We start from the raw sequence: 23,781 nt of genomic DNA, 5'->3' as shown, positions 1-23,781 counted from the left end.
GAAGGGTGCATGGGGGGACGGGGCAGGTGGTGGTCTATGGTGTCTCTGATGTACTGGAATCCATGTGCCAGAGGAATGTGGGGGCTAGGGTGTAAATGCAGTTGACATCCCCATGTCAGAGGTTGGGGGGTGGGGTGTGCACAAACAGCACTTCACAAGCCCTCAAGGACATGGGTTGCATGTTGTCATGCTGTTTCATTGGCCAGATGTGAGACCTCCACCCCCACAAGGCTAGAGCCCCATGTCTGGCCTAGAAGATACCTCTGTCTTTCCTCACAAACTCCCCCACTGACTTTCCTGCTTTGCTCCCCCCCCCCCCCCGCCATGGCCATCAGTGGACCCTGCTGATGCCCCCTGGACCATCAGCCTTCTGGGGCTTGGCCCACTTGGGTCTGGGTCCAGGAAGACAGACAGGCCTTTGATGGCTCCCAAGAAGCATCTCATCAGATGGAAAGCCATGGTTCAAAGCCACTGAGCATTTGTAAATGCTAAAGAAAATAAGGAAAGGGGCGCCTGGGTGGCTCAGTCGGCTAAGTGTCTGCCTTCGGCTCAGGTCATGATCCCGGGGTCCTGGGATTGAGCCCCACATCGGGCTCCCTGCTCCGCAGAAAGCCTGCTTCTCCCTCCCCCACTCCCCCTGCTTGTGTTCCCTCTCTCGCTGTGTCTCTCTCTGTCAAATAAATAAATAAAATCTTGGGGGGAAAAAAGAGAATAAGGAAAAAGGACAGGGAAGAAGGGGCGGGTGGGAGGAAAAGCCCACTGTCCCTGGGGCCAGGGCTTGGTCCCGCCCAGCTATTGCAGTTACTACTGCTATGTAACAAATGGCATAGTAAAGAGCTGCCCTACTCTGGGAATCCAGAACCGGAACGAGCAGGGGCAGCTGGGAAGATGTGAAATGAGTGGCGACAGCAACTTCAGGTTAGGGTCATTTGGAGGTGTTTCACTAACGTGCGGAGCAGCTGAGACTCCTGGGCCGCTGGCTGCAACGCCCACACAAGGCCTTTCCCCGGGGCCTCTCCTTGTGGCCTGTCCCTGGGGCCAGTTTGTGCTTCCTTACAGAGACAGTTTGAGGGACAAGGGCCCAGAGGGACATGACCATACAGACTGTGGGGGGGTAGCCCTGTGGGAAAGACACAGGGGGCGTGTAGGTGATTACAGTATTGGGAAAGCACACCTTGCTCCGGCCCTGGAGGGCTCCTCGCTGGGACCGAGGCTGGGAAGGCCAAGACACGGGCTGCTGGGGACCCTGGATGGGGAGCATCCTTCCCCTTCCGACAGGCCTCTGAGGATGAGCCTGGGGGGTACTCGAAGTGTGGAGAGCGCCATGGAGCCTATGATGACGCTGAGTACAGCCGTCTCCTCCCTGCCTCAGTCTCCCCTCCGTTCAGTTCTCTACCACCCGCCTCCCTGAGGCAGTAACAACAAGGTAGCTGACATGTACCCAGTTCTCACTACGTGCTGGGTACCTTCAGAATAATCTCATTTATCTTCCCAATATTCCTGCGATAAATAGATGACCCATTTTACAGGTGCGGAAGCAGGTAGAGGAAGGTAAGTCAACTCATCTAACAACTAGTGAGGGAAAGGGTAGCAAGAACGTCGCTCCTCGGGCCTCTCCTTCCAGTCTGAACTGCCTGCCTGACCTCCGCGCAAGGCTGAGGGCCGCCCAGAGCCCAGCCACACCGGCCAGCTCCCAAGAGGAGGAAGAGTCTCCAGTGGCCACTGGGGGCGCTCGCGGGCTTCTGTCCTCTGCAATCTCCGCGACCTCCTGGATAGCGGGACTGGTTCCAGCCGCCCCTGCACTGGACCAATCGGCGCTCCCAGGGCTCTTTGTGCTAGCAGTGGCCCCTCCTCAGACTCCTTCCTGACCCCACCTGCTTTCCAAGGCCCCTCCACTCCCCCGCGCGCTCCTCTAGGCGGGAAAGGGGAAAAATGGTTAGCCTTATCTAGGTGCCTGTGCAGAAGCGATTGTGTGGTGGGGAGGACCTGAGTTGCCCCCTGCCCCGCCCCGGCGCCCGAGGCAGACGGGGGTGGGGGCGGTGCATCGGTGGAGGGCAGGCGGGGACTTCGCTTGACACTAGACTAGAATCAGCCTCAGAAAGGAAAAAAGGCCTCTGGATGGGGGCCAGAGTGGGACCCGGAAATGGGTGTTGGGACAGGGGCCAGCCATGGACACCCACTATGTAGACCCACAGCAGTTGAGCTGACCCATCGAGGCTCGCCATTCGGCTCACTTCATTGCTCGGAAAAGCCCCCCAAGGCTCTCCCAGACCACTCCTGGGGCCAGAAGCCTCCAGGTCCCTGTGCCTCTGCCTGCCCCTTCCCCACCTCCCTCTGCTCCTGTGGCCCCTTTGCCACCCTGGGGATGCCATTCCCTCCCCCTGGGCCTTGCAAAGCTGCTTTCTCCCCCAGAAGGTCCCACCGCAGAGAAGACTTCTGGACACCCCGTCAAAAGAAGGGTTTCCTCTCCTCCAGCAGCCCACCCATTTCTATCATTTATAACGGAGTGATTATTTTTGCTTGCCATCTCCCCCAGCACCTGATTAGAAGCCCCGGGAGGGGCTTCCCCAGCCCCAGCAGCTGGCCAGGCCCACAGTGGGCCTCGGGAAATGTCTATGGGATGGATACCACTCTGCTGCCAGGCCACAGTGGACTGGGGACCCCGAGTACTCAAAAGACTATGGCCCTGTGACATAATTCAAAATGAAAGCAATATCGAACAGGAAAATAATATAGTCCTGTATCTCCCGCTGTGCCACTTCAAAATAAACAGATTTTAACAATGGCTGCTCTTTTTTTGTGAGCCCTACTTTGCTGGTGCTTAGCCTGCTATTGTGTAATCTAGAAGAGTGTGACATCCCCAGCCCCATGACATCACCTCATCTGGCTTGAGTCATCACTGCCCTTCACCCTGAGACGTCACCTCCGATTATCTGGTGGCATTGCAAGCCTGGCCAGTGATACCCTTACATTCTGTTGCGTGACATCTTTCTGCCTGATCCATGACATCGCTCTACCTGTCCTGCAGTGTCACCCTCATCGTTCTATGCCATAATTTAATTGTCCTGTGACGCCACCCTGCCTGCCTCAAGACTTCAGCCAGCTGACCTCTGTCCTGCCCAGAGGCTGGTGTTCCACGTTCACTGTGTAATAGGCCTTGAGTAGGTGTGCAGGTGGTGGGGGTCCTGGGAGGCTGAGCATGCGGCCGGTCAGATGAGGCTGTGCAGAGACCCCTGGCCCCGAGCGGGGACCCGCGATTACTGAGAAAAACCGAAGAGGCACGTGGGCCAAGCCTCGCCCACTCCTCAGGGGCGCCTGACCCAATTCCCCCTTGCGACTTCTCCTTTCAGATTTCCCGCGCCGCCCGCCGCGAACTCTGCGTCCCATCTCCACCCCGAGCCCCGTTGGGTCTGAATGGGAGCCTCGCGCCCGGCCGGGGAGATGCGCTGCCCGGGGCAGTCCAAAGAGGCTCCGTTCCGGCGCAGAGCTCGGGACGCGGCCGCAGAGGAGGGGGCCCGGCGATTTTCCCGCTTCGTCCCGTCGTAGCTAGAGGCGGGCGCGGGCAGGGCGCCTCTGCTTGCCTTTGTCGCGGGCCGGGTTGGTGGGCAGGGAGCCTAGGCGTGACTGACATTTGGCGGCGGCGGCAGCCGGGAGTGGGCTGCCCAGCGCAGGGCCCGGGGCGGGGTGGGGGGGGGAAACGGGCGGGTGGAGCGCAGCCTCTCATTGGCTGGCGAGAGTGTGGGAAAGAATGCCGAGCGGGGTTCACACACCCTGCGGCCGCGCTGCCTTAAATAGCCGAGCGGCTGGCAACTCTTCGCGCGGGCCTGCAGCCTGGGACCCGATTGAGAAGAACAGGGGACGCCACGCGCCCGCCAGCTCCCGGCGGCGCACTCCGCCCGGCTCCGGAGGCGCGGGGGCGCACCATGCCTGCAGACACCCCAGGGAAGCCGAGAGCCTCGCCGCTGGCAGGAGCACCGGCCAGCGCCAGCAGAACCCCGAATAAGCCCCGAAGCGCGGCGGAGCACCGAAAGGTGGGGACCGGGCGGGGCGTGGGTTGGGAGGCGTGGGGTGGGACAGACGGATGCGGGACTCAGCCACAGCCCGACCCACAGTCCTCCAAACCCGTCATGGAGAAGCGGCGCCGAGCGCGCATCAACGAAAGCCTCGCGCAGCTCAAGACCCTCATCCTGGACGCCTTCAGGAAGGATGTAAGTCGGGGTCGGGAGGTGAGGTCGAGGGGTGGAGGTGCGGAACTCGGAAGTCTTGGCGCGCTATTGGGTTGCAAGCCTCCCACACCCGCCCTACCCCCAGAGTTCCCGCCATTCGAAGCTGGAAAAAGCAGACATCCTGGAGATGACCGTCAGGCACCTGCAGAGTCTGCGGCGTGTGCAGGTGACAGGTGAGGCGCGGGCAGCAGCGGCGTGGGGGTGGGGTGGGGTGACCGGGAGGCGCACAAGACCACCGCGGTGGGAACCGACCGCCTGTCCCCTGCCGCACCCGCAGCCGCGCTCAGCGCTGACCCCGCCGTCCTGGGCAAGTACCGCGCCGGCTTCAATGAGTGTCTAGCGGAGGTGAATCGCTTCTTGGCCGGCTGCGAGGGCGTCCCGGCCGACGTGCGTTCTCGCCTGCTTGGCCACCTGGCCGCCTGCCTGGGCCAGCTGGGGCCCTCGCGCCGCCCGGCTCCATCGTCCCCCGCTGCGGAGGCCCGGGCGCCCGAAGTCTACGCCGGTTGCCCGCCGCTCCTGGCATTCGACCACCCCTTACCCCTGCTGCGCCCTGGGTCTGCCTTCGCGCTGCGGCTCCCTCCAGGCCTGACTGGGGCGCCCCCCAACGCCCCTAGGGCGGGACTGCAGAACCGGGGCGCGCCCTGGAGGCCGTGGCTGCGGTGAGGCCTCGACCCTCAGACTGTAACAGAGGCTGCACCCCGTTCTAGGGCCGTGGCCTTTGCTGAGTGTACCAGAGAATATTTGTTTCCAGAGGCCACGTCGAGAGAGTTTTGATATTTTTTTGTCTTTGTGAAGACTCTAGTCTGGCGTTTCTTTCAGCCCTTAGTTCTGGGGTGGGGGGTGGGGGAGTCTGCTGGTTGCTTTGTGCTGGACTTCTGGGGTAGGACTGCGGGTGGCCCTTCCCCACGCTCTGTACTCCGTGCCGGCCGTTCCTCTAGCCCAGGGCTTGGTCGGTGTACCTGCATCTGTGCAGGAGCCAGCCACCCTCCTGGAAGTGTGGGCGATGTGAGAAGCCACTCAGGAAAGTGACAGTCATCACATTTTCCACAATGTATCCCAATGTTGGAAACCAGTCCGGCGGCATCACTGGGCAAGGATTTTTGTTTGTGTTTAAAGGTACCTTATCCCTCTCCTGTGGACCTTGGAAGGTGAAGACATTGTCACACTCTTGTCCTGGGCCACTGGGCATGGCGAGAGGTGATTGTGCCCTGCGGTTTCAGTTCTGGCTTGGTCCACTTCCTACTTTATTCTCATGGTTCAACACAAAGCTGCCTGGGCTGAGCCTGCCCCAGGCCAGTGTCTGGTCAGGAGACGAGTGCCAGCAGGAGAGGGTGACTGAGTCCTGAGGACAGGGAACTGGGGCAAGACTGGCCAAGAGCACTTAGTGCCAAGGTTTGGGCGGGGGGTAACTCTCCTACCAGAGTCCAGTCCTGCTGTGTGCCCTGGAGGGGAGGTCTCCCCCCTGGTGGGGAAAGACTGGAGGGTGGTCCTGCCCATGCCTCTGTTCTGAGCACCTGCTGTGTGGCAGCCCTACAGTCCTGGGCAGTAATGCTGAGCAGCATTGGACATCAGCCCTGGAGTCACCATCCTGCGGTGTCCCAGGTCTCCCTGAGCTACTGCTGGGCACTGGGCTCCAGTTGCAATGAGGGGGTGATCTGAGTCATACAAGCTGAGACTGGAGTGTCTCATCCTGAGCCCATCTGAGGCTGAGCCAAGACTCATTTCCCAACTGCAGCTGAGTTCATCAGATGGTTGTCAGCCACCTGCCTGGCCAGGGCCCATCAAGGAGAAAGAGGGTGAGTCACTGCTAGAGGTTAGCCTGCTTCTCCTCCAGTGGCTTCCATGGCTGTGTCACAAGCAGGATTCACCTGGGCTCTCCTGCACTCAGCCACGCTTACCCAGCAGGGACCTCCAGATCCCCACCAAGCAAGTCACCTCTTGCCCTCTGGTTTCTTTGCCCATCTCCCCAAGACTGAAGGGCCTGGGTCAGTGGTCCTAGATGGTGGCAGCCACATGGGCCAGGTACTCTATCCTTGGACATAGACACACTCTGTGATCCTGGCCCTGGGGGAGCCCAGGGGAGCTCTGAAGGAAGGTTTTCTTTCTTCAGAGCTGTGGCATCAGCAGGACTGTGGGGGAGGAATAATTGATCACTCCTGGGAAGCCCTCTTGGGCAGGAGACTAGCACAAGGTCTACTGCTGAAGCTAGAAGTTCAGCTTGGTTGGGAAAGGGGAGCTGCTCAGGGCTTCAGGGCAGAAGCTGGGAGAAGGGGTGGTGCTTTGGGATGTGAGGCCTGGGGGATGGGTAGGGGGGTGGTTAGGGTCTGCACAAAGCTGGAGCCCACACATCTGCAGGAAAAAGAGGGACCTTCCTACTTGTGTGGCTAAAGGAGAAAGGGCCGCCTGGGGAAAGCACCTGGAACTTGGGCCATGATGCTCTCCCTCCTCCCATGAGAGGGCAGTGATAGCTAGACCAGATCTCTGGGCTCCCCTTCCCTCTCTGCCCTACTTCCTGTCCTTTCCACCCCCAACTCCCATGCCACATTTACTTCTTATTTCCGGTAATCTCAACACTGTTGCCAGAGGGAGCTTTGGAGTGAGGACCCATCAAGGACCTCTCAGGCCCTGTGGGGGACCACACACAGTTCCAAAGACAGGCAAGCTCCTCCTGCTCTCTGTCCCTTTGAACTCAACCTCCCTGCTGAAATTCTTTCCCCACTTTCCCACTGGAGGCAGCCACCCCGGGCTCCGTGGGCTCCAGAGGCTAAGGCCATGCTGTCACTCACTTTGTCCCCAGCACCTGCTCGGAACAGTTGGATTCATACTGACCTGAATAACTGAACGAAAGACGGAGTCAGGAGGTTTGGGAAGGGTTTTTGAAGTATAGTTGATATACAGCGTTATATTAATTTCAGGTGCACAACACACTGATTCGACAATTGCATACCTTTGTGCTCACCATAAGAGTAGTCGCCATCTGTCAGGGTACAGAATTATTGTGGGATTATTGACCATATTCCCTATTCTGTGCTTTTCATCTTTGTGACTTATTTATTATATACGTGGAAGTTTGTACCCCCTAATCCCCTTTGCCTCTTTCACCCATCCCCCATCCACCTTTCCTCTGAGAACCACCAGTTTGTTCTCTGTATTTAGGAGTTATTTTTTTTTTAAGGTTTTATTTTTAAGTAATCTCTACACCCAGGATGGGACTCGAACTCACAACCCCGAGATCAAGCGTTGCATGCTCCACCAACTAAGTCAGCCAGGCGCCCCAAGAGTATTTTTTGTTTGTTTGCTTATCTTGTTTTATAGTTCCACGTGCAAGGGAAACATATGGTATTTATTTTTTTCTGTCTGGGTTATTTCACTTAGCATAATACCTTCTAGGTCTATCCATGTTGTCATAAATGGCAAGATTCTATTGTTTTTTGTGGCTGAGAGGGGTGTCATTTTTTTTTTAAGATTTTATTTTATTTGAGAGAGAGCTCGCACGTGTGTGTGTGTGTGTGTGTGTGTGTGAGAGAGAGAGAGAGAGAGAGAGAGAGAGCGAGAGAGAGAGAGAGAGAGAGAGCGAGGCGGGCCAGAGGGACAAGCAGACTCCTGACTCAGGGCTCGCGGGGTGGGGGTCGGGGCTCCATCCCAGGACGCCGAGATCATGAACTGAGCTAAAGTCAGATGCTTAACCGCTCAACCACCTGAGCCACCACAGGCGCCCCTGGCTGAGAAGGGTGTCGTTCTCACTTAGATTAGGGAGGTCTGAGGAAGCACAGCTCAGGCTGAAGCTGGCCTCCTACCCAGGCTGCCCCTTTTCAGCAGCTGAGGGCACCTGGGTCTTAAGAACAGCATCCTCCGTGTCTGGGTGGCTCAGATGGCTAATAGTCTTGGGTTCAGCGCTGGTCATGATCCCAGAGTCCCGGTATCGAGTCCCTCAACCCGCTCCCTGCTCAGTGAGGAACCTGCTTCTTTCCCTCCCTCTTCTGTTCCCTCTGCTTGTGCTCTCTTGCTCTGTCAAATAAATAAAATCTTAAAACAAGCAAACAAACAGCATCTTTGTCTCCAGCTGTGGAAGGAACACCACCTCCCCCTACACCCAGTCCAGTGGACCCCTCAAGTGCTTTCCTACAGACCTCAGTGGGGAGAGTTCTGGCCTAAACGTGGAGTAACTCCCTCACACCAGGGGTTCTCCTTCCTACCCTCCCCACTCTTCCACCCCTTTCCTGCTCCTCCCCTCTCCTTCACTACCCCAAGATGGGCTCCTGGTTACTTCCCTGTCCCTGATCTCCTAGCCACCCACCCAGCTATTTTTATCTTGGCTTTTGTCTTGCAGACACTTCCTGCTGAATAATAGATGAAGCACCTTCTCCTGTCAAGGCTATGTGGTGGGGGTGGGGGAGGGATCGGGACCTCCTCCTGGGGAGGAGGCTAGAAGGCCTCCTGGTCATTTACCCTCCCCCGGGAGGTGGAGTGTCATTCAGTATCTGGGGTCTCCTTCCAGCCCAGTTCCTGGCAAAGACCAAGAGCCAATAAATGTTTGCTAAATTCATGTGCATGGTCAGCAGAACTGCCTGCTTCTGTGGGTGTGGGATCCCTGTGTGTCTGTGTCCCATCTGCTTGTGGGGCCAGGGCTTAGGGACTGAACAATGACAGTAAATCATGGGTGTTAGAAATTTGGAGAAAGAATCCATCCCTATGGTGACAGAAGTCGGCCCATGAAACTGCGGTCAATTGGAAATTCAGAGTGGGGGGAGGGCTGGGCTGTTTGGAGCCCTGGTTTGTGAGAGGTGAGGCCTTAGCTCCCCAACCAAAGCTCCAGTGGCACCTGATGATCTCCAGGCCTCCGCAACCTCCTCCCGTCACCTGGCAAGCCTTCCAGAGCAGGAAGCCGAACCTAAAGGGTCCCACAGCTGTGCCTCGTTGCTCTGTCTCTGCTCCCTAGAGCCCTGGGGACTATTTCCATCCTGGGACGTGCCATGGTCAAGGAGACAGGCCCTGGGGTCGACAGCTTCTTAGAAGGCCACCAGTGACCCCCTTCTGGTTTGCAGCTTTGTAAATGTGCTGAGGTTGGCTCTCATGACCGATTGGGCCCTGTGGAAGTGATGTGATGTCTCTTTAGTGTTGGTTTGCAAGTACGGCTTGCTGTGTCTCTGTCTCTCTGTCACATCATTCACTCTGGGAGAGGCCAGCTGTCTTTACTATGGAGAGGCCAACAGAGTGTGGACCTGAGGGAGAGTGAGTTTAGAAGTAGATTCTCCAACTCCTTGAGGCTTCAGATGAGATCCCAGCCCCTGTCAACATCTTGACAGCAACTTCAGGAGAGATCCTGAGCCAGAACCACCCAGGTGAGCAGCTCCTGGATTTCTATCTCTGAGAAACTGTGAGATAAGCAACGGTTTGTCATTTTAAGCTGCTAAACTTTAGGTTAATTTGTTAGGCAGCAATAAATAATAAGTTGTAAAATAACAACAACAATATAAGTTGTAAAACTTAAATAACGATAGCAATAAACAACTAATACACCCATGGGTCACCGGTTGCCCCCACCTGCCTTCCTGACAGTGGAATTGTGGAAGAGGTTAGGTGGGGGTGAGGACTGGACTCTTGGTGAGAGTAACCCCAGAAATAGTCCCTGCACCTATTGTCATAAGCAGAGAGTGGATTGGCCTGACTTTGACCTGGAAGCAGTTTCCTAGCAAGCCCCAACTGGATGGGTGCAGGGACAGGCCCAGGGCCCTGCCATGGTGCTGACGAGCCACAGTCCAGGTCCACCCCTGAGGGATCCAGCAGAGCTGGGGGTCATTTCTGTGGCAGTAACTGATAGGACACCCCGGATCAGGGCACGGGGTTGGGGAGTCACAGGCTCCAGGTTTCCAACGAGGACAGGTGTGAGATGCTTCCTGCTGAGAGCCATAGTACCACCACTGCGGGTGGGCCTGGCCTCAGCTGGCCCTGGCACTGTGAAACTCCTGGGCCACACTGCCCTGCTCCTGGGTGGGGTGCATCAACTCTTTCTGCAGCCTGGTAACCATGGTTACCAAAAAGTACCTGTCTGCTGCTGCCTCAAATGTGTCTCCTCCTGGTGTCCCACCTGACCCTGACACCCACCTGGTAGCTTTGGGCTTACCTCCTGGGCCTCCTCTGTGAGTGAGGAGTCCCAATGCCTGTGTGGGGGAGAAAGGAGCTCAGCAAAGAGTAGAAGGTCAGTGTCGGAAGGCTGAAGCCCCGTGCTCGGCCCTCATCAACCCCTGACCCTACTGTAAGGGAGGTGCACACACCTGAACCAGCAGGAACATCCCACCCCCTGCCCTCTCATCCTTACCCACATAGTGGGCCGGGAGAGGGGAACCTTTCTGCAGCTGCTTGTCCCAACCAGACAGAGGCTGGTGGAAAAGAGGGCTTCTCCAGCTCTACACCTCCCCTCACTTTGGGTGCCCCCAGCACCCCTTGCCCTGTTGAACACAGTGAGGGAGAGGTCAGCAGCCCCTGGGGGTAGGGAGGCGGCACTGTCCACCCCCAGCTCTCACTCTCCCCTCCCAGCTTACGAGCTGACCACTGCTTTTGTCAAATACACCCAGAGGCCTGGGGGCTGACTGGGCTCCTGACCCTCCCCTCTCATTGTTCCTGCGGTGCCATGGACCTCAGCTCCCCTAGCAGCCCAGGGTCAGGAAGGTGTTCTGTAAGCTCCAGCTGAGCTTCTTTCTCCACATTCAGAGCTGGTCTCTGAATGAAATGCTGGGTAGAACCGGCCATCATCCGGTGGTGTGAACAAGCAATTTCCTCCTCTCCTGTTCAGCTTTAGGAAAAGAGAAAAAGCTCCGTGAATGTGTCTCTAGGGATTTGGTTTGCAAAATTAAGAGGTATGAGTCACCACCCAGAATCTGAACTGACCAGTCTGCCCACTTAGAGCTGGCAATCTTTGGTCAGACTTTTCCTGAGCAGAGACCAGGTGCTCTAGACGGATCGACTCTCCCTCCCATTCATATGTGGAAACCTACCCCCCAAGGTGATGGCATTAGGAAATGGGGCCTTTTGGAGGTGATTAGGTCACATGGGTAGTGCCCTCAGTAATGGGATGGGATTGATGTCTTTATAAAAGGGACACGGGCATGTGAACTTGCACTCACTCTCTACCAGGTAACAAGACTGAGAGGGTGGCGATCCACAAGCTGGAAGAGGGCCCTCACCAAAATCAGACCCTGCTGGCACCCTGATCTCGGACTTCCTCCAGAACTGTGAGAAATGTGTTTCTGTTGTTGATAAGCCACCCAGTCTATGGTATTTTGTTATAGTAACCCCAAAGGACTAAACTACCAGAGCTTACTGTTACCAAGTAGATTGGTGGCAGGAGGCTGTTGTTGACTTTCCAGAAGTCACAGGGGCAAATACCTGCCCCTCTGGAGGGCAGAAACTAAGCTTCAGGTGTCTAGGCTGATCCTCCCGTGTGTATGTGGCTGATCCCTGGCACTAGGGTACACAGGGGACCCTCCCCAGTTGGACATATGGGGACCCTCCCTGGTGTACAGGCACAGAGGGCTGGGAGGGTGGAGCCTGAGGACCAGTGGGCTTCCTCAAATGAACCCCCCCCCCCACCGTGAGCCTCATTCTCAGCCTCAAATTTGACCTCTTGCCCAAATGCAGCGAGGCAGCGTCTTCCTGGGTGGGGAGACCTACACGCCCAGCATGAAGCCCAGAATCCTGGGCCACCCCAGCCTGGAACTTGGGAGGGTTGTGTGGAGTGAATGAGATGGTGCTGGAATGTTCCAGTCCCCAAGAAGTGCTTAGAGCTGGCAGCTGTAACTACAGGGCCTGTGGCTGCAACTGTGAGTGCACGTGTGACCAGGCTGTGGGTTTCTTGGCTGCCATCCACTGGAGTCTGGGTGCACGGTCCCCTCAGGCTTGCGATGTGGCATCAGGGGAAGTTTGGAGAAGGGAACGGGGAGTGAAGCAGTTACCAGCTATTCCCAGAGCAGCACCTGCCTCTGGGCTTCCAGGAATTGTGCCACTTAGAAATCAGCTCCACCTGGGCAGATAATTGAGGAGGACAAATATGCAGAGCCAGAGACACACAATCCCATGGTCAGAGATAGAGACTGAGTTGGACACAGATCGAGAACCTCCTCAGGGGCAGCCAGGGCCTTTCCCAAAAAGACATACAGACTCAGACCTTCTCTCCCATGTCTCTGAACTTCCTTCAGTTTGCTCTGTGTTTGGGAAGGCCGCAGACATACATCCTACATCCACAATCTCAATCTCTGTGTAGGGCTCCTGTGTTGGGCACCCCCTCAAGGTCTTGTCAGCACAGGAGTGGTTCAGGGAAGGCTTCATGCACAGACTGGGATTGAATTTTATTTCTGCTGTCACTTAGTTGTGTGACCTTGGACAAATCACAAAATCTCAAACGTAAAATAGGATTAGGAATACTACTTATCTCTGGTGCTGTGTGGTTGAAGGAATTAAATAAAATAAATAACCTGCATAGAGAAAATTTCTTCCACCACAGATGGAGTGGCAGGGACCAGATTTATCCTCCTGCTTAAAACAACTAAAAAACTGGACAAAATATATGAAATAGCAGGCTTGAAAGACAGTGGCCCCTGAGAAGTGGGAAAGAAATGAAGTGAACCCTGTATTGCCCTAGCTGACTGCCAGAAGATGGTGTCCAGGCCTCGACTGCAGGGAGGGGGAAGCCAGGCAGGTTAGCAGACTTCCATGGGCAGTGGTGGAGAACCAGCGCAGCTAGGGTCAGCAAGAAAAGAGGTGCCAGAGAAAGAACTATGGAGAGTTGCAGAGGGTCTCCCTCAAGGCTGATTAGAACATGCTGGGAGAAACTCCTCGAGGCTAGGAAAAGAACCACCAGCAAAAATTAGAAAAATCCTTTGAGTTCACACAGGGTCACCTCTAGCCACATTGAAAAAGCCCATAATTCATAGGGCACATGGTAGAGTATTCAGAAGGACCTGTCCCAGTAGTAAGGGATAATTAGCCTTGCAGTAAGTACTGTTCTGGTGTTGCCTAACAAAGCTTATGAACAAGACCCCAAAGGATCAAACTGTCTCCAAGTAACTCAACTGTGCCCCAGAACAAAGCCCAAGAATATTTATAGGAACAGAGAAATATCCAGCACCCAACATATTAAAATTCATGATGTCTGGCAGCCAGTAAAAAATTACCAGGAATACAAAGAAGCAGGGAAAATATGACTCATAATAGGAGAAAAATCAATCAATTGGAAGGAACCCTAGAAGTGTCACAAATAATAGAATTAGTAGACAAGGACATTAAAACGGTTGTGATAGTCACACTTCATGTGTTCAAGAAGCTAAAATACTGCAACCATAACAATAAAAACTATTCAAATTGAAACAGATTTAAAAACTGGAAAAGAAGGAAAGACAAAAGAGCATTAGTTAGCTGTGGGACAACTTGAAGTGGCCTAGTATACATGTAATTGGAGTCCCAGAAGGCTCAGGTCATGATCCCAGGGGAGCCTGCTTCTCCTTCTCCCTCTGCCTGCCACTCCCCCTGCCTATGCTCTCTCTCTGTCAAATAAATAAAAAACATCTTAAAAAAAAAAACTTTGAAGAAAACTACATCAAGGAACCACAGAATCAAATTGCTACAATACAGGGATAAAACAATGGTGTCTGTTCTTGCCACTTCTGTCCAGCAGTGTAGGGAGTTCTAGTTAGGCCAATTAGGTAAGGGAATGAAATAAAAGTCACTGAGATTGGAAAGGAAGAAGTAAAACTGTCTATGTTCAAATGACATGACCTTATATATAAAGAATCCCAAGAAATCCACTAAAAAAACTATTAAAACTAATAAATGGATTAAGCAAGGATTCAGGGTACAAGATTGATATTTAAAAAATCAATAAATGAAAAGATATCCCATGTTCATGGATCAGAAGATTAAATATCGTTAAGATGTTAATACTTCCCAAATTGATCTTTAGGTTCAATGCAATCTCTATTGGAATTCCAGCTAAGATTTTTGCAGAAACTGACAAGCTGCCTCTAAAATTCTTATGGAGGGGTGCCTGGGTGGCTCAGTTGGTTAAGCGACTGCCTTTGACTCTGGTCATGACCCCAGGGTCCTGGGATCAAGACCCACATCAGGCTTCCTGCTCCACGGGGAGCCTGCTTCTCCCTCTCCCTCTGCTGCTCCCCCTGCTTGTGCTCTCTCTCTATATATCAAATAAATAAATAAAATCTTTAAAAAATTTCATATGGAAATCCAAGCAACTCAGAATATCCAAAACAGTCTTGAAAAAGAAGAGCAAAGCTGGAGGACTCAAACTTCCTGATTTCAAAACTCCTTGCAAAGCTATAGTAATCAAGACAGTGTGGTACTAGTATGAGGTTGAGGTTAGACATAGTGACTGGTGGAATAGAATTGAGAGTTCAAAAATAGGCCCTCATATTTACAGTCAATTGATTTTCAACAAGAATGCCAGGACAGTCCAATGGGGGAAAGAATAGGCATTTCAACAAATGTTGGGACATCTGATTATCCACATCTTTCCTCACACCATCCACAAAAATTAACTCAAGATAGATGCTACACATAAATGGAAGAGCTAAAATGTTTGGGGCTCCTGGGTGGCTCAGTCGGTTAAGCGTCTGCCTTTGGCTCAGGTCATGATCCCAGCGTCCTGGGATGGAGCCCCATGTCGGGCTCCCTGCTCAGTGGGGGGGGGTCTGCTTCTCCCTCTCCTTCTGCCTCTCGTCCTTGTTTTTGCTCTCTCTCTCTCTCAAATAAATAAATAAAATTTAAAAAAAAGGATAAGCTAAAACTTTTATAAATTTTTGGAAGAAAATGATCTTGGGTGATGAAGGCAAAGCTTTTTCAGATATGATACTAAAAGCATAAGTGACAAAAGAAAAAAAGTAAATTGAACTTCATAAAAATTTTAAAAATGCCTCAAAGTACATTATCAAAAAAATGTGAAAGACATAGGAGAAAAACATTGCATAACATATGTATAATATATAAATATATTTGATAGGTGTTTTATCTATATCTATGTATATATTTAAAGTATATAAATAACTCTCAACTTGATAACCCAACTAAAAAAAAATGGGTGAAAAATCAGAACAGACATTTCTCCAAAGATATATAAATGGCCAATAAGCACCTGAAAAGAAACTCAACATCATTAGTCATCATGGAAATTTAAATCAAAACCAAAATGAGGGTGCCTGGGTGGCTCAGTTGGTTGAGCAACTGCCTTCGGCTCAGGTCATGATCCTGGAGTCCCAGGATCGAGTCTCACATCGGGCTCCCTGCTCAGCGGGGAGTCTGCTTCTCCCTCTGACCCTCTCCCCTCTCGTGCTCTCTATCTCATTCTCTCTCAAATAAATAAATAAAATCTTAAAAAAAAACAAAAAAACAAAATGAGATACCACTTCATACCCACTAGAATAGCTACAATTAAAAACACAGAGGGGCACCTGGCTGGCTCAGTTCGTGGAGCATGTGACTCTTGATCTCTCAGGGTCATGAGTTTGAACCCCAGATTGGATGTAGCGATGACCTAAAAAATAATAATAAAATTAAATTAAAATTAAAAAAAGTACAGATAGTAAGAGGTGTTAGTGAACTTGTGGGGAAATTAGAACACTTTTACATTGTTGATAAGAATGTAAAATGGTGCAGCCATTTTAGAAAACTGTCTGGAAGTCCCTCAATTGATCCAGTAATTCCACTCCTATTTCCACACCCAAGAGAAATTAAAACATGTCCACACAAAAATTCGTGCACAAATGTTCTTGCAACAGTATTCATAATAGCCAAGAAGTGGAAATAACCCAATGTCCATCAACTAATAAATAGTTAAATAAAATGAGCTACATCCATACAATGAAAGAAGTCAGTCACAAAAAGCCATGTATTGTGTGATCCTATTTACATGAAATGTCAATAGGCAATTTTTTTTCAAGTATAATTTTTAATTATTTTTTAAGGGAGGAGGGGGCCCACAAAGGCAAAAGTACCCCGGGCCCAGGAACACCATAATAGAGCCCTGTTTGTTCCCTTCTGTTGGGGAGCCCGAGGCAAGGCCTGGACACAGGCTAGAATCCAGAAGGGGCACTCTGTCAGGTTGATCTGCAGCTCTGATCATCTGATGCATCTCAAGGCTTGAGAGTCACACAATCAGTCTACAATCAAGTCCCACAATAGGCAAATTGATAGAAAGTAGATTAGTGGTTGCTGGGGGCTGGGGTGGATGTTGAGGGGAATGGGGGTTAACAGCTGTGAGCACAGGGTTCCCTTGTGGGATGATGAAAATGTTCTAAACTGGATTATGGTGATGATTACACATCCCAGTGGCTATACAAAAAAAAAAAAAAACCCACATTTAATTTAAATAAGTGAATTGTATGTTGTGTGAATTATATATCAATAAAGCTGTTAACCCCTTCCCTGCAAAAACAGCATCAAAGAGAAAGTTTTAAGAGCTGATAGAGAAAAAAAAGGCATGTTATATAGAGAGAAACAAAAATAAAATTATAGCAGATTTCTTGTTAGCAACAAAGCATGCAGGGCACCTGGGTGGCTCAGTCGGTTGAGCGTCTGCCTTCAGCTGAAGTCCTGCCTCCCTTTCCCTCTGCCCCTCCCTCCCTCATGCTCTCTCTCTCTCAAATAAATAAAATCTTTAAAAAAAGAAACAAGGTATGCAAGGAAACAGTGGAACAACATCTTTAAAATACTAAAAGTCAAAACTATTAACCTAGAATTCTATAAATAGACTCAACCACACTTGTATGGTCAGTTAATTTTCAACAAAGTTGAAAAGACAATTTAGTGGAGAAAGAGGGCTTTTCAACAAATAGTATGGGAACAACAGGACATCGACGTGCAATTAAAATAACTTGCATCTCTACCTCACACCATATACACAAAATAACTCAAAATGGATTATAGACCTAAATGCAAAATCTAAAACTATAAACCTTTTTGGAGAAAAGTTAGAAAATCTTTGTGAACTTTGGTTAGGCAGTTTTCTTAGCTGCAACACCAAAAAAAAAAAAAAAAAAAAAAAAAAACCCTCCATGAAAGAAAAATGGATAAATTGGAATTCATCAAAATTAAGAGCCTCTGCTCTTTCAAGAGACATTGTTACGGAAACAAAAATATGAACCATAGACTAGGAGAAAATATTTTCAAATCACATATCTGATAAAGAACCTATATGCAGAACATATAAAGAACTTTGTAGACTCAACAATAAGAAAACAAGTAACCCAATTAAGGAAGATGGGCAGGAGATTTGATCAGTCATTTCATAGATGAAGATCTATGGATGGCAAATAAGCACATGAACAGATGCTCAACATCATTTGTCATTAAGGGAATTAAACTTAAATTCACAGTGAGACACACTGTATATCTATTGGAATAATTAAAGTTAAAAAGACCAAGCATACCAAGTGTGGACAAGGATGTGGAGCAACTGGAACCTTCAAACATTTCTGATGGGAATGCAAAATTGTACCTACATTAAAAAACAGTTTGGCAGTTTCTTAAAAGTTAAACATATACCTATCATATAACCTAGCCATTCCACCCTAAGTATTTACCCAAGAAAAATGAAAGCACATGTCCATGCAAAGTCTTAAACACAAATGTTCACAGCAGCTTTATATATAATCGCCCCAAACTAGATATAACCCAAATGTTCATTGGCAGGTGAATGGATTAACAAAGTGTGGTATATCGAACAATGAAATACTCTGTATTAATATATTAAAAAAGAGGGGTGCCTGGGTGTCTCAGTTGGTTGAGCCTCTGCCTCCTGGTTTCAGCTCAGGTCATGATCTCAGTGAGATCAAGCCCTGCATCAGGCTCTGTGCTGGGCGTGAGCCTGCGTAGGATTCTCTCTCCCCCTCTCCGCACTTGTGCTCTCTCTCTCTCAAATAAATAAATAAAATCCTTATTTTAAAAAAGCACTATTGGTATATACAATATAATGGGTGAATCTCAAATTATGCCGAGTCACAGAACTCAGACATACTGTACTCTTTTGCACCGTACAAATGAGTACTTACTTTATAACCCTATTTACGTGAAGTTCTAGACAATGTCACCTAACTATAGCGAACAAATGCAGACTGATGGTTAGCTTGAGGGTAGGGGAAGGAGGCATCACGCAGGGCACAGGAACCTTTAGGGGTGATGGGCGTGTTCACTCTCTGGATTGTGGTGATGGCTTCCTGGGCATCACGAATGTCAAAACTTAGAAAATTTCACACTCAAATATGTGCAGTTTATTGTATGTAAATTATACCTCAATAAAATTATTTTTTTTAAGTTAAAATCCCATAATCTGTGTAAAACATACTGCTTGGCATATAATAGGTACTCATTAAAAGTTGGCTCTTACTTTCTTATTTTTGAGGGCTTACTGTCACCAGGCCAAGGGCTCAAAGGGGACTACATGGCTTCAGGAAAGGGGGCCCAGCAACCCCTGATGATCCATCCTCCCAGACCAGGGCAAGGAGGGCAGGAAGGGCTGCGCTCTGTCCGCTTCCAGTGGAGTCCTGATGCCCTCAGGTGGCCCCCAGCGGTACAGCAGGCTGCCTTCTCTCCTTGCGCACCTCTTCCTGCTTGTGCCCCTGTTCCCCACTCCGTGGGATGTGTGTCTGACTGCCCATCTGTCCATCTGTTCCCTGGCCCAGGTCTCCCCCATGATGTAACATCTCTGTGGAGCATGTCCTGATGCTGTAGAGCTCGGCCTGGTTTCCTCATCTTACAGCAGACTTCCCTCCACTGCCCCCTACAAGGGGGTCCTCCGTGATTGGGTGGGAGAGGAGGAAATGAGGGCCTCAGGGTGGAGCTCAGTCCTCGCATGTCCTCAGGGAAGACCCTTCCCTCCATCACCCTAGTCTACCTGCTCCCTCCCCACAGCCTCAGAGCTGGCCTCCCTGCCTCCCTGCAAGCTCTGTATTCTCTTCTCCCAGCGCAGCCTGGGCAACTGTTGAAAAGCTCTTGCCCCAAACCCTCCGAACTTCTCACCTTGCAGGGCTCCAACCCCACGTGGGACTGTGCTGCTGTGTCTCAGTAGACAGACCCACCACGCGTGCCCCCGAGCCTTGACGTGGCACTGGGCCAACTAGGTGTCCACATGGAAACAAAAAGTATGACGGAACCCCCATCACCCACCATCCACGAAAATCAACACCGGTGGGTTGCAGATCCAATATGAAAGGTAAAACCACAAAGCTTTAAACAAATGTGCAAGGATATCTTTACAAAACCTTTATGACTTTGGGGCAGGCAAAGAGTTCTTTAAAAGAACAGAAAAGGTGAGGGGCGCCGGGATGGTGTAGTTGGTTGAGCCTCTGACTCTTGATTTCGGTTCAGGTCATGATCTCAGGGTGGTGAGATGGAGCCCCGCATCAGGCTCCGCGCTCAGCACATAGTCTGCTTGAGATTCTCTCCCTCTGCCTCTCCCGACTCGCACGTGCTCTCTCACTCACTCAAGTAAATAAATCAATCTTTAAAAATAAATGAAATAAATCTTTTTTAAAAAGAACAGAAAAGATGATAATGTAAAGGAAGTTGTTGATAACCTGGACTATATTAAAATTTTTTAAATTTCTGTTTATCGGGGCACTTGGGTGGCTCAGATGGTTAAGCGTCTGCCTTCAGCTCGGGTCATGAGCCCAGGGTCCTGGGATGGAGCCCCATGTCGGGCTCCTTGCTCAGCAGGGAGTCTGCTTCTCCCTCTCCCTCTGCTGCTCCTCCTGCTTGTGCTCTCTTGCTCTGTCAAATGAATAAATAAAATCTTTAATAATAAAAATAAAATAAAATTCGTTTATCAAAAGGCACTGTGAAGAGAGTGACAAGACAAAACTGAGGGAGAAGATACTAATCGCACAGACATCAATAAATAATTCTTATCCAGAATGCACAAGCCCTATAAATCAATAAGGAAAAGGCACATAAAAGTGGCAGAAGCATCAAGAAGACACACACCTTCACAGAAAAAGAAATGCCAGTGGCCAACTCCAAAGGAAACGTGAATTAAAACCGCAGTGTGACACCACTGTGGAGCCTCCAGAACTCGAGGTGACAATGACCGTCGATGAGGATGTGCGGACGACCCGAGTGTGTCCTGCTGTCAGAGCGAGTGCACGGCCGCTCAGGAAAACTGCTGAACAAGCACACCCACTGACCTCTCCAAAACCAAGGACACGGGTTTTCCAAAAGAAATGTTCTGGCATGTTCACAGCATCATTATTTATAATGGCTGCAAAGTGGAACAACCCAGATTTCCATCCACAGAAAAATGATGCAGGGATGTGTACGTTCACACGTGGGACCACTCTTGGTGGTGATGCTGACCAGCACAGCCCCTGAGGTGTCCGACTCCAAAGCATGCTGAGGCTCAAAGGAGGCCGACTATGAGATCATAGAAAATACACATATTGGTTTCTGCCCTGTTCCTGGCACAGAGCTATTGAAACCCTTGTAAATTCCTAAGTGATAAGAGTACCAGGACCATCTTTTGTTCTAATGAGGCAACTCCGGGGAGGCTTTTGGTTGGGGATGGTCATCAGGAAGACCAGCCATGATTAGAAGCTTGCAATTTTCAACCCCAGCCCCCTATCTTCCAGAGAGGAGAGAGGGGCTGGAAGTGGAGTTAATGGTCCATCATGCTTATGTGAGGAAGCCTCCATAAAATCCCAGTAGTGTGGGGTTCAGAGAGCTTCCGGGTTGGTGAACACGTGGAGGTGCAGGGAGAGTGTCACCCTGGACAGGGTATGGAAGCTCCATGCCCTTCCCACATAACTCACCCTATCCATCTCCCTTATCTGGCTGTTCATCTGTACCCTTTATCACACCCTCTTACAATAAACTGGTAAACGTAAGTAAGCGTTTCCCTGACCTCTGTGAGCCACTCTGGTAAATCAATCGAATCCAAGATGGAGGGGTCATGGGAAACTCTGGTTTGTAGCCAAGTTGGACAGAAGTTGCCAGTACCCTGAGGACCTGCTGCTTGTGACTGGCATCTGAAGGGGGGCAGTCCTGTGGGACTGAGCACTCACCTGTGTCTCCAGGTAAAGGGTGTCAGACTTGAGTGAAACTGTAGGACACCCAGCTGGTGTCAGAGACACAGAAGTGAACGTTTGGTGTGGGCAGTACCGGAGACTCACGGGAGACCACAATAAGGGGACTAGAACAGAAAGTTTCTTAGGGTCCAGTTCCACTTGTATAAAGCTCACTACAGGCCAGGCTGGCTTGTGCACGGTGGCCAGGGGGCAGACACCCGCAGGCGGGGTCCTTTGCGGGTGGGGTCCAGCAGCAGCTACATGCTGCGCTCCCCATTTGTGCCCTTCCTGCATGTGTGATATGCTGGCTCGTTTACCGGGAATCAAAGCGCCCCAGCCTCTCTCATCCTTTGTGAAGCTGCTTCCACCATCATCACCCTCACAGCCTTGGCCCTTGCTGTCTCCCACCCTCTCAGGCCCTCCAAGGCCCTGTTCTCAGAAAAGAGTCTCCGGCCCATCCAGGGCACCCCTTCTCGCCACAATATTCCCTTCTTACATTATGTTGCTGTCAGAAATGATCTCATTGACCTGTTTGTTTAGATGTTTGGGACCACGCTTGGTGGTGATGCTGACCAGCACAGCCCCTGAGGGGTCGACTCCTTCTTCATGTCCCCTAGCCTGGAAGCCACAGGCGTGGGTGTCACAGGGACCTGCATGGGGATGGGCAATGTCAGCCTGGAGAGGGCTGAGAGTAGGGGCTTTGGGACCCAGCTCTGCCATTTGCCAGCTGTGTGGTCGTGTGCAAGTCATTCACCCTCTCCGTGCCCCACCAAGCTCAACTGTGAAAAAAAGAGTCCTCTTTGTGCCCCCTCTCAGGATGGACAAGTTTTAGGAAAAGTGCTCACGAGGGCCTGGAATGGGAGGTGTTATTCTGGAGGCCCATTTCTGAGGCCCTGTCAACCCTGCCTGCCTACTCTTGGTGACTGGTTCAGCTGGGGGTGGCAGCGCCAGGCTCCCTTTCTTGGAGGATCAGACTTTGTGCTGCCACCTGCCTCTTGGGCCCGTCTACAGGAGCCTAGGTCAGGAGAGGTGCTGGTGGGGTGTAACCCATTTTCCACCCCTGGACCCTCCCAACCCTCTCTAGAGGCCCAAGGCCCATACTCCTTGGGGTTCCTGCCACCAAGAGCCCTCAGTGACCCCACTTGTCCCTTGAGCCCCACTGGCAGGTTCAGCCGTGCTGCCGGGGAAGGGGCCAGTGAGCATTCTGAGGCCAGAGGAGAGAGGTACAAGCCTTGCTCCCCTATTCCACCCCTGGTCAGCAGCAGCCCACCTCCAAAGGACCTCTAGGAACGTTCTGGAATGGTGATTTCCCACTTAACACTCTGCAACGCTTTATATTCCACACAGGTAACGAGGTAAAGCCCTAAGACCCGGAAGGGCATCGGTTGATGGGGGGTGGAAGGTAGAGTTGCTGGCACAGGGCCTGAGGTTTTGCAGCGGGTGGGGCCACTTTAAGAGGGAAGATCAGCCTGGGCCAGGAGATGAAGTGCACAGTGGCCTTCAGCCTGGGAAAAGGAGGCCCGTGCAGGACTGATCGCAGGTCAGCATTCTCTGGCCAGCATCTGACCTGATCAGGATGGCGTCCCTCACAGAGCTGGAGGCTCCCCAAATGCCATCTATTTGTGTCCTGGACCCTGACCACTGGCAGGAGACATGTGACCACAGGGACGGGGTATTTTTGGCAGTGGGGGTGGGGCCTGCATGGTGAGCCCAGCACCATGCTGCTCTGGGACAGGCAGCTCGGACGCCCAGCTCCATTGCCCTGGCTGGCCACAGGGTCCCAGGTACGACACTGTTAGTCCCCCATTCCCACCCTAAGGAGTCCCAAAGTCAGACAGAGGGACCTCCCCAAGGGCCAGTGAGGAGGGCAAATTTCAGGGGTCCGGAAGGCACAGTGCTCTGGTCTCAAGGCATCTTCATCTCAGCACTGGCCTGGCCAGAGTGACCTCCCACCTCCCTGGGTGTAGTGGTAGCTGACCAAAGGCCAAAGAGCTCTTCCCATAGGAGGCCAAGACACTAGGGGCTCTCAAGCAGTTAGGGTCACCTCTGTTCACTGAGACGAGGCAGAAGCAGGGAGCTCTGCCAGCCGGGCAGGCCTGGGTGAGGGGCAGAGACCTTGAGGATGGCCCTAGTGGTCCACCGGGAGTTAGGAGGCTCATTTCTGTTCTGTGACTTCCTGCCTAGGCAGGGGGCAGAGCCAGGCACTCCCTGCTGACCCCTGAGAGGGCTCTAGCCAGCACTAGTGTGACCTTGATGATCTCAGTGGAAGCCCAGAAGCCTGTCCCAGCCAAGGCTGGTGGAAGGTCATCAGCAAAGGTTGGTCACCTGCTGGACACTGTGGCCTCTCCATGACCTGCTGCCACCTGAGGCGTGCTGGGATAGACCAGGGCTGACCATCGCCCAGGTGAGCTGACTCCCAGTGAGTGACCCTTGAAATGGGCTTTGCTGTATAAAGTTTACCCTGGTGCCTGCAATTCTGGAGGAAGGTTGGAGAA

The 23,781-nt window shown here is 51.6% G+C and overlaps 1 protein-coding gene across 4 annotated transcripts; it reads left to right on the top strand.

The window, feature by feature from the left end:
* The first annotated feature begins 3,811 nt into the window (after positions 1–3,811).
* Positions 3,812–21,603, top strand: HES4 (hes family bHLH transcription factor 4). 4 transcript variants are annotated; one of them, XM_027605932.2, is made up of 8 exons: positions 3,812–4,031; positions 4,113–4,208; positions 4,312–4,399; positions 4,504–6,022; positions 8,557–9,568; positions 11,361–11,458; positions 19,255–19,440; positions 20,060–21,603. In XM_027605932.2, exons 1-4 carry the CDS (start codon positions 3,924–3,926, stop codon positions 4,887–4,889), a joined length of 678 nt encoding a protein of 225 aa, XP_027461733.1. In that variant the 5' UTR covers positions 3,812–3,923; the 3' UTR covers positions 4,890–6,022; positions 8,557–9,568; positions 11,361–11,458; positions 19,255–19,440; positions 20,060–21,603. The 4 variants fall into 4 exon arrangements, with proteins under 4 accessions (XP_027461733.1, XP_027461711.1, XP_027461725.1 ...); XM_027605910.2 differs by having other exon boundaries at positions 3,812–4,208; XM_027605924.2 differs by lacking the exons at positions 8,557–9,568; positions 19,255–19,440; positions 20,060–21,603 and having other exon boundaries at positions 3,812–4,208; positions 11,361–14,330.
* The last annotated feature ends 2,178 nt before the right edge of the window (positions 21,604–23,781 follow it).

The sequence above is a fragment of the Zalophus californianus genome, chromosome 4 (assembly GCF_009762305.2).
Source record: "Zalophus californianus isolate mZalCal1 chromosome 4, mZalCal1.pri.v2, whole genome shotgun sequence".
In the NCBI taxonomy this organism is placed as follows: domain Eukaryota; kingdom Metazoa; phylum Chordata; class Mammalia; order Carnivora; family Otariidae; genus Zalophus; species Zalophus californianus.
This window is presented reverse-complemented; position numbering and strand designations above follow the sequence as displayed.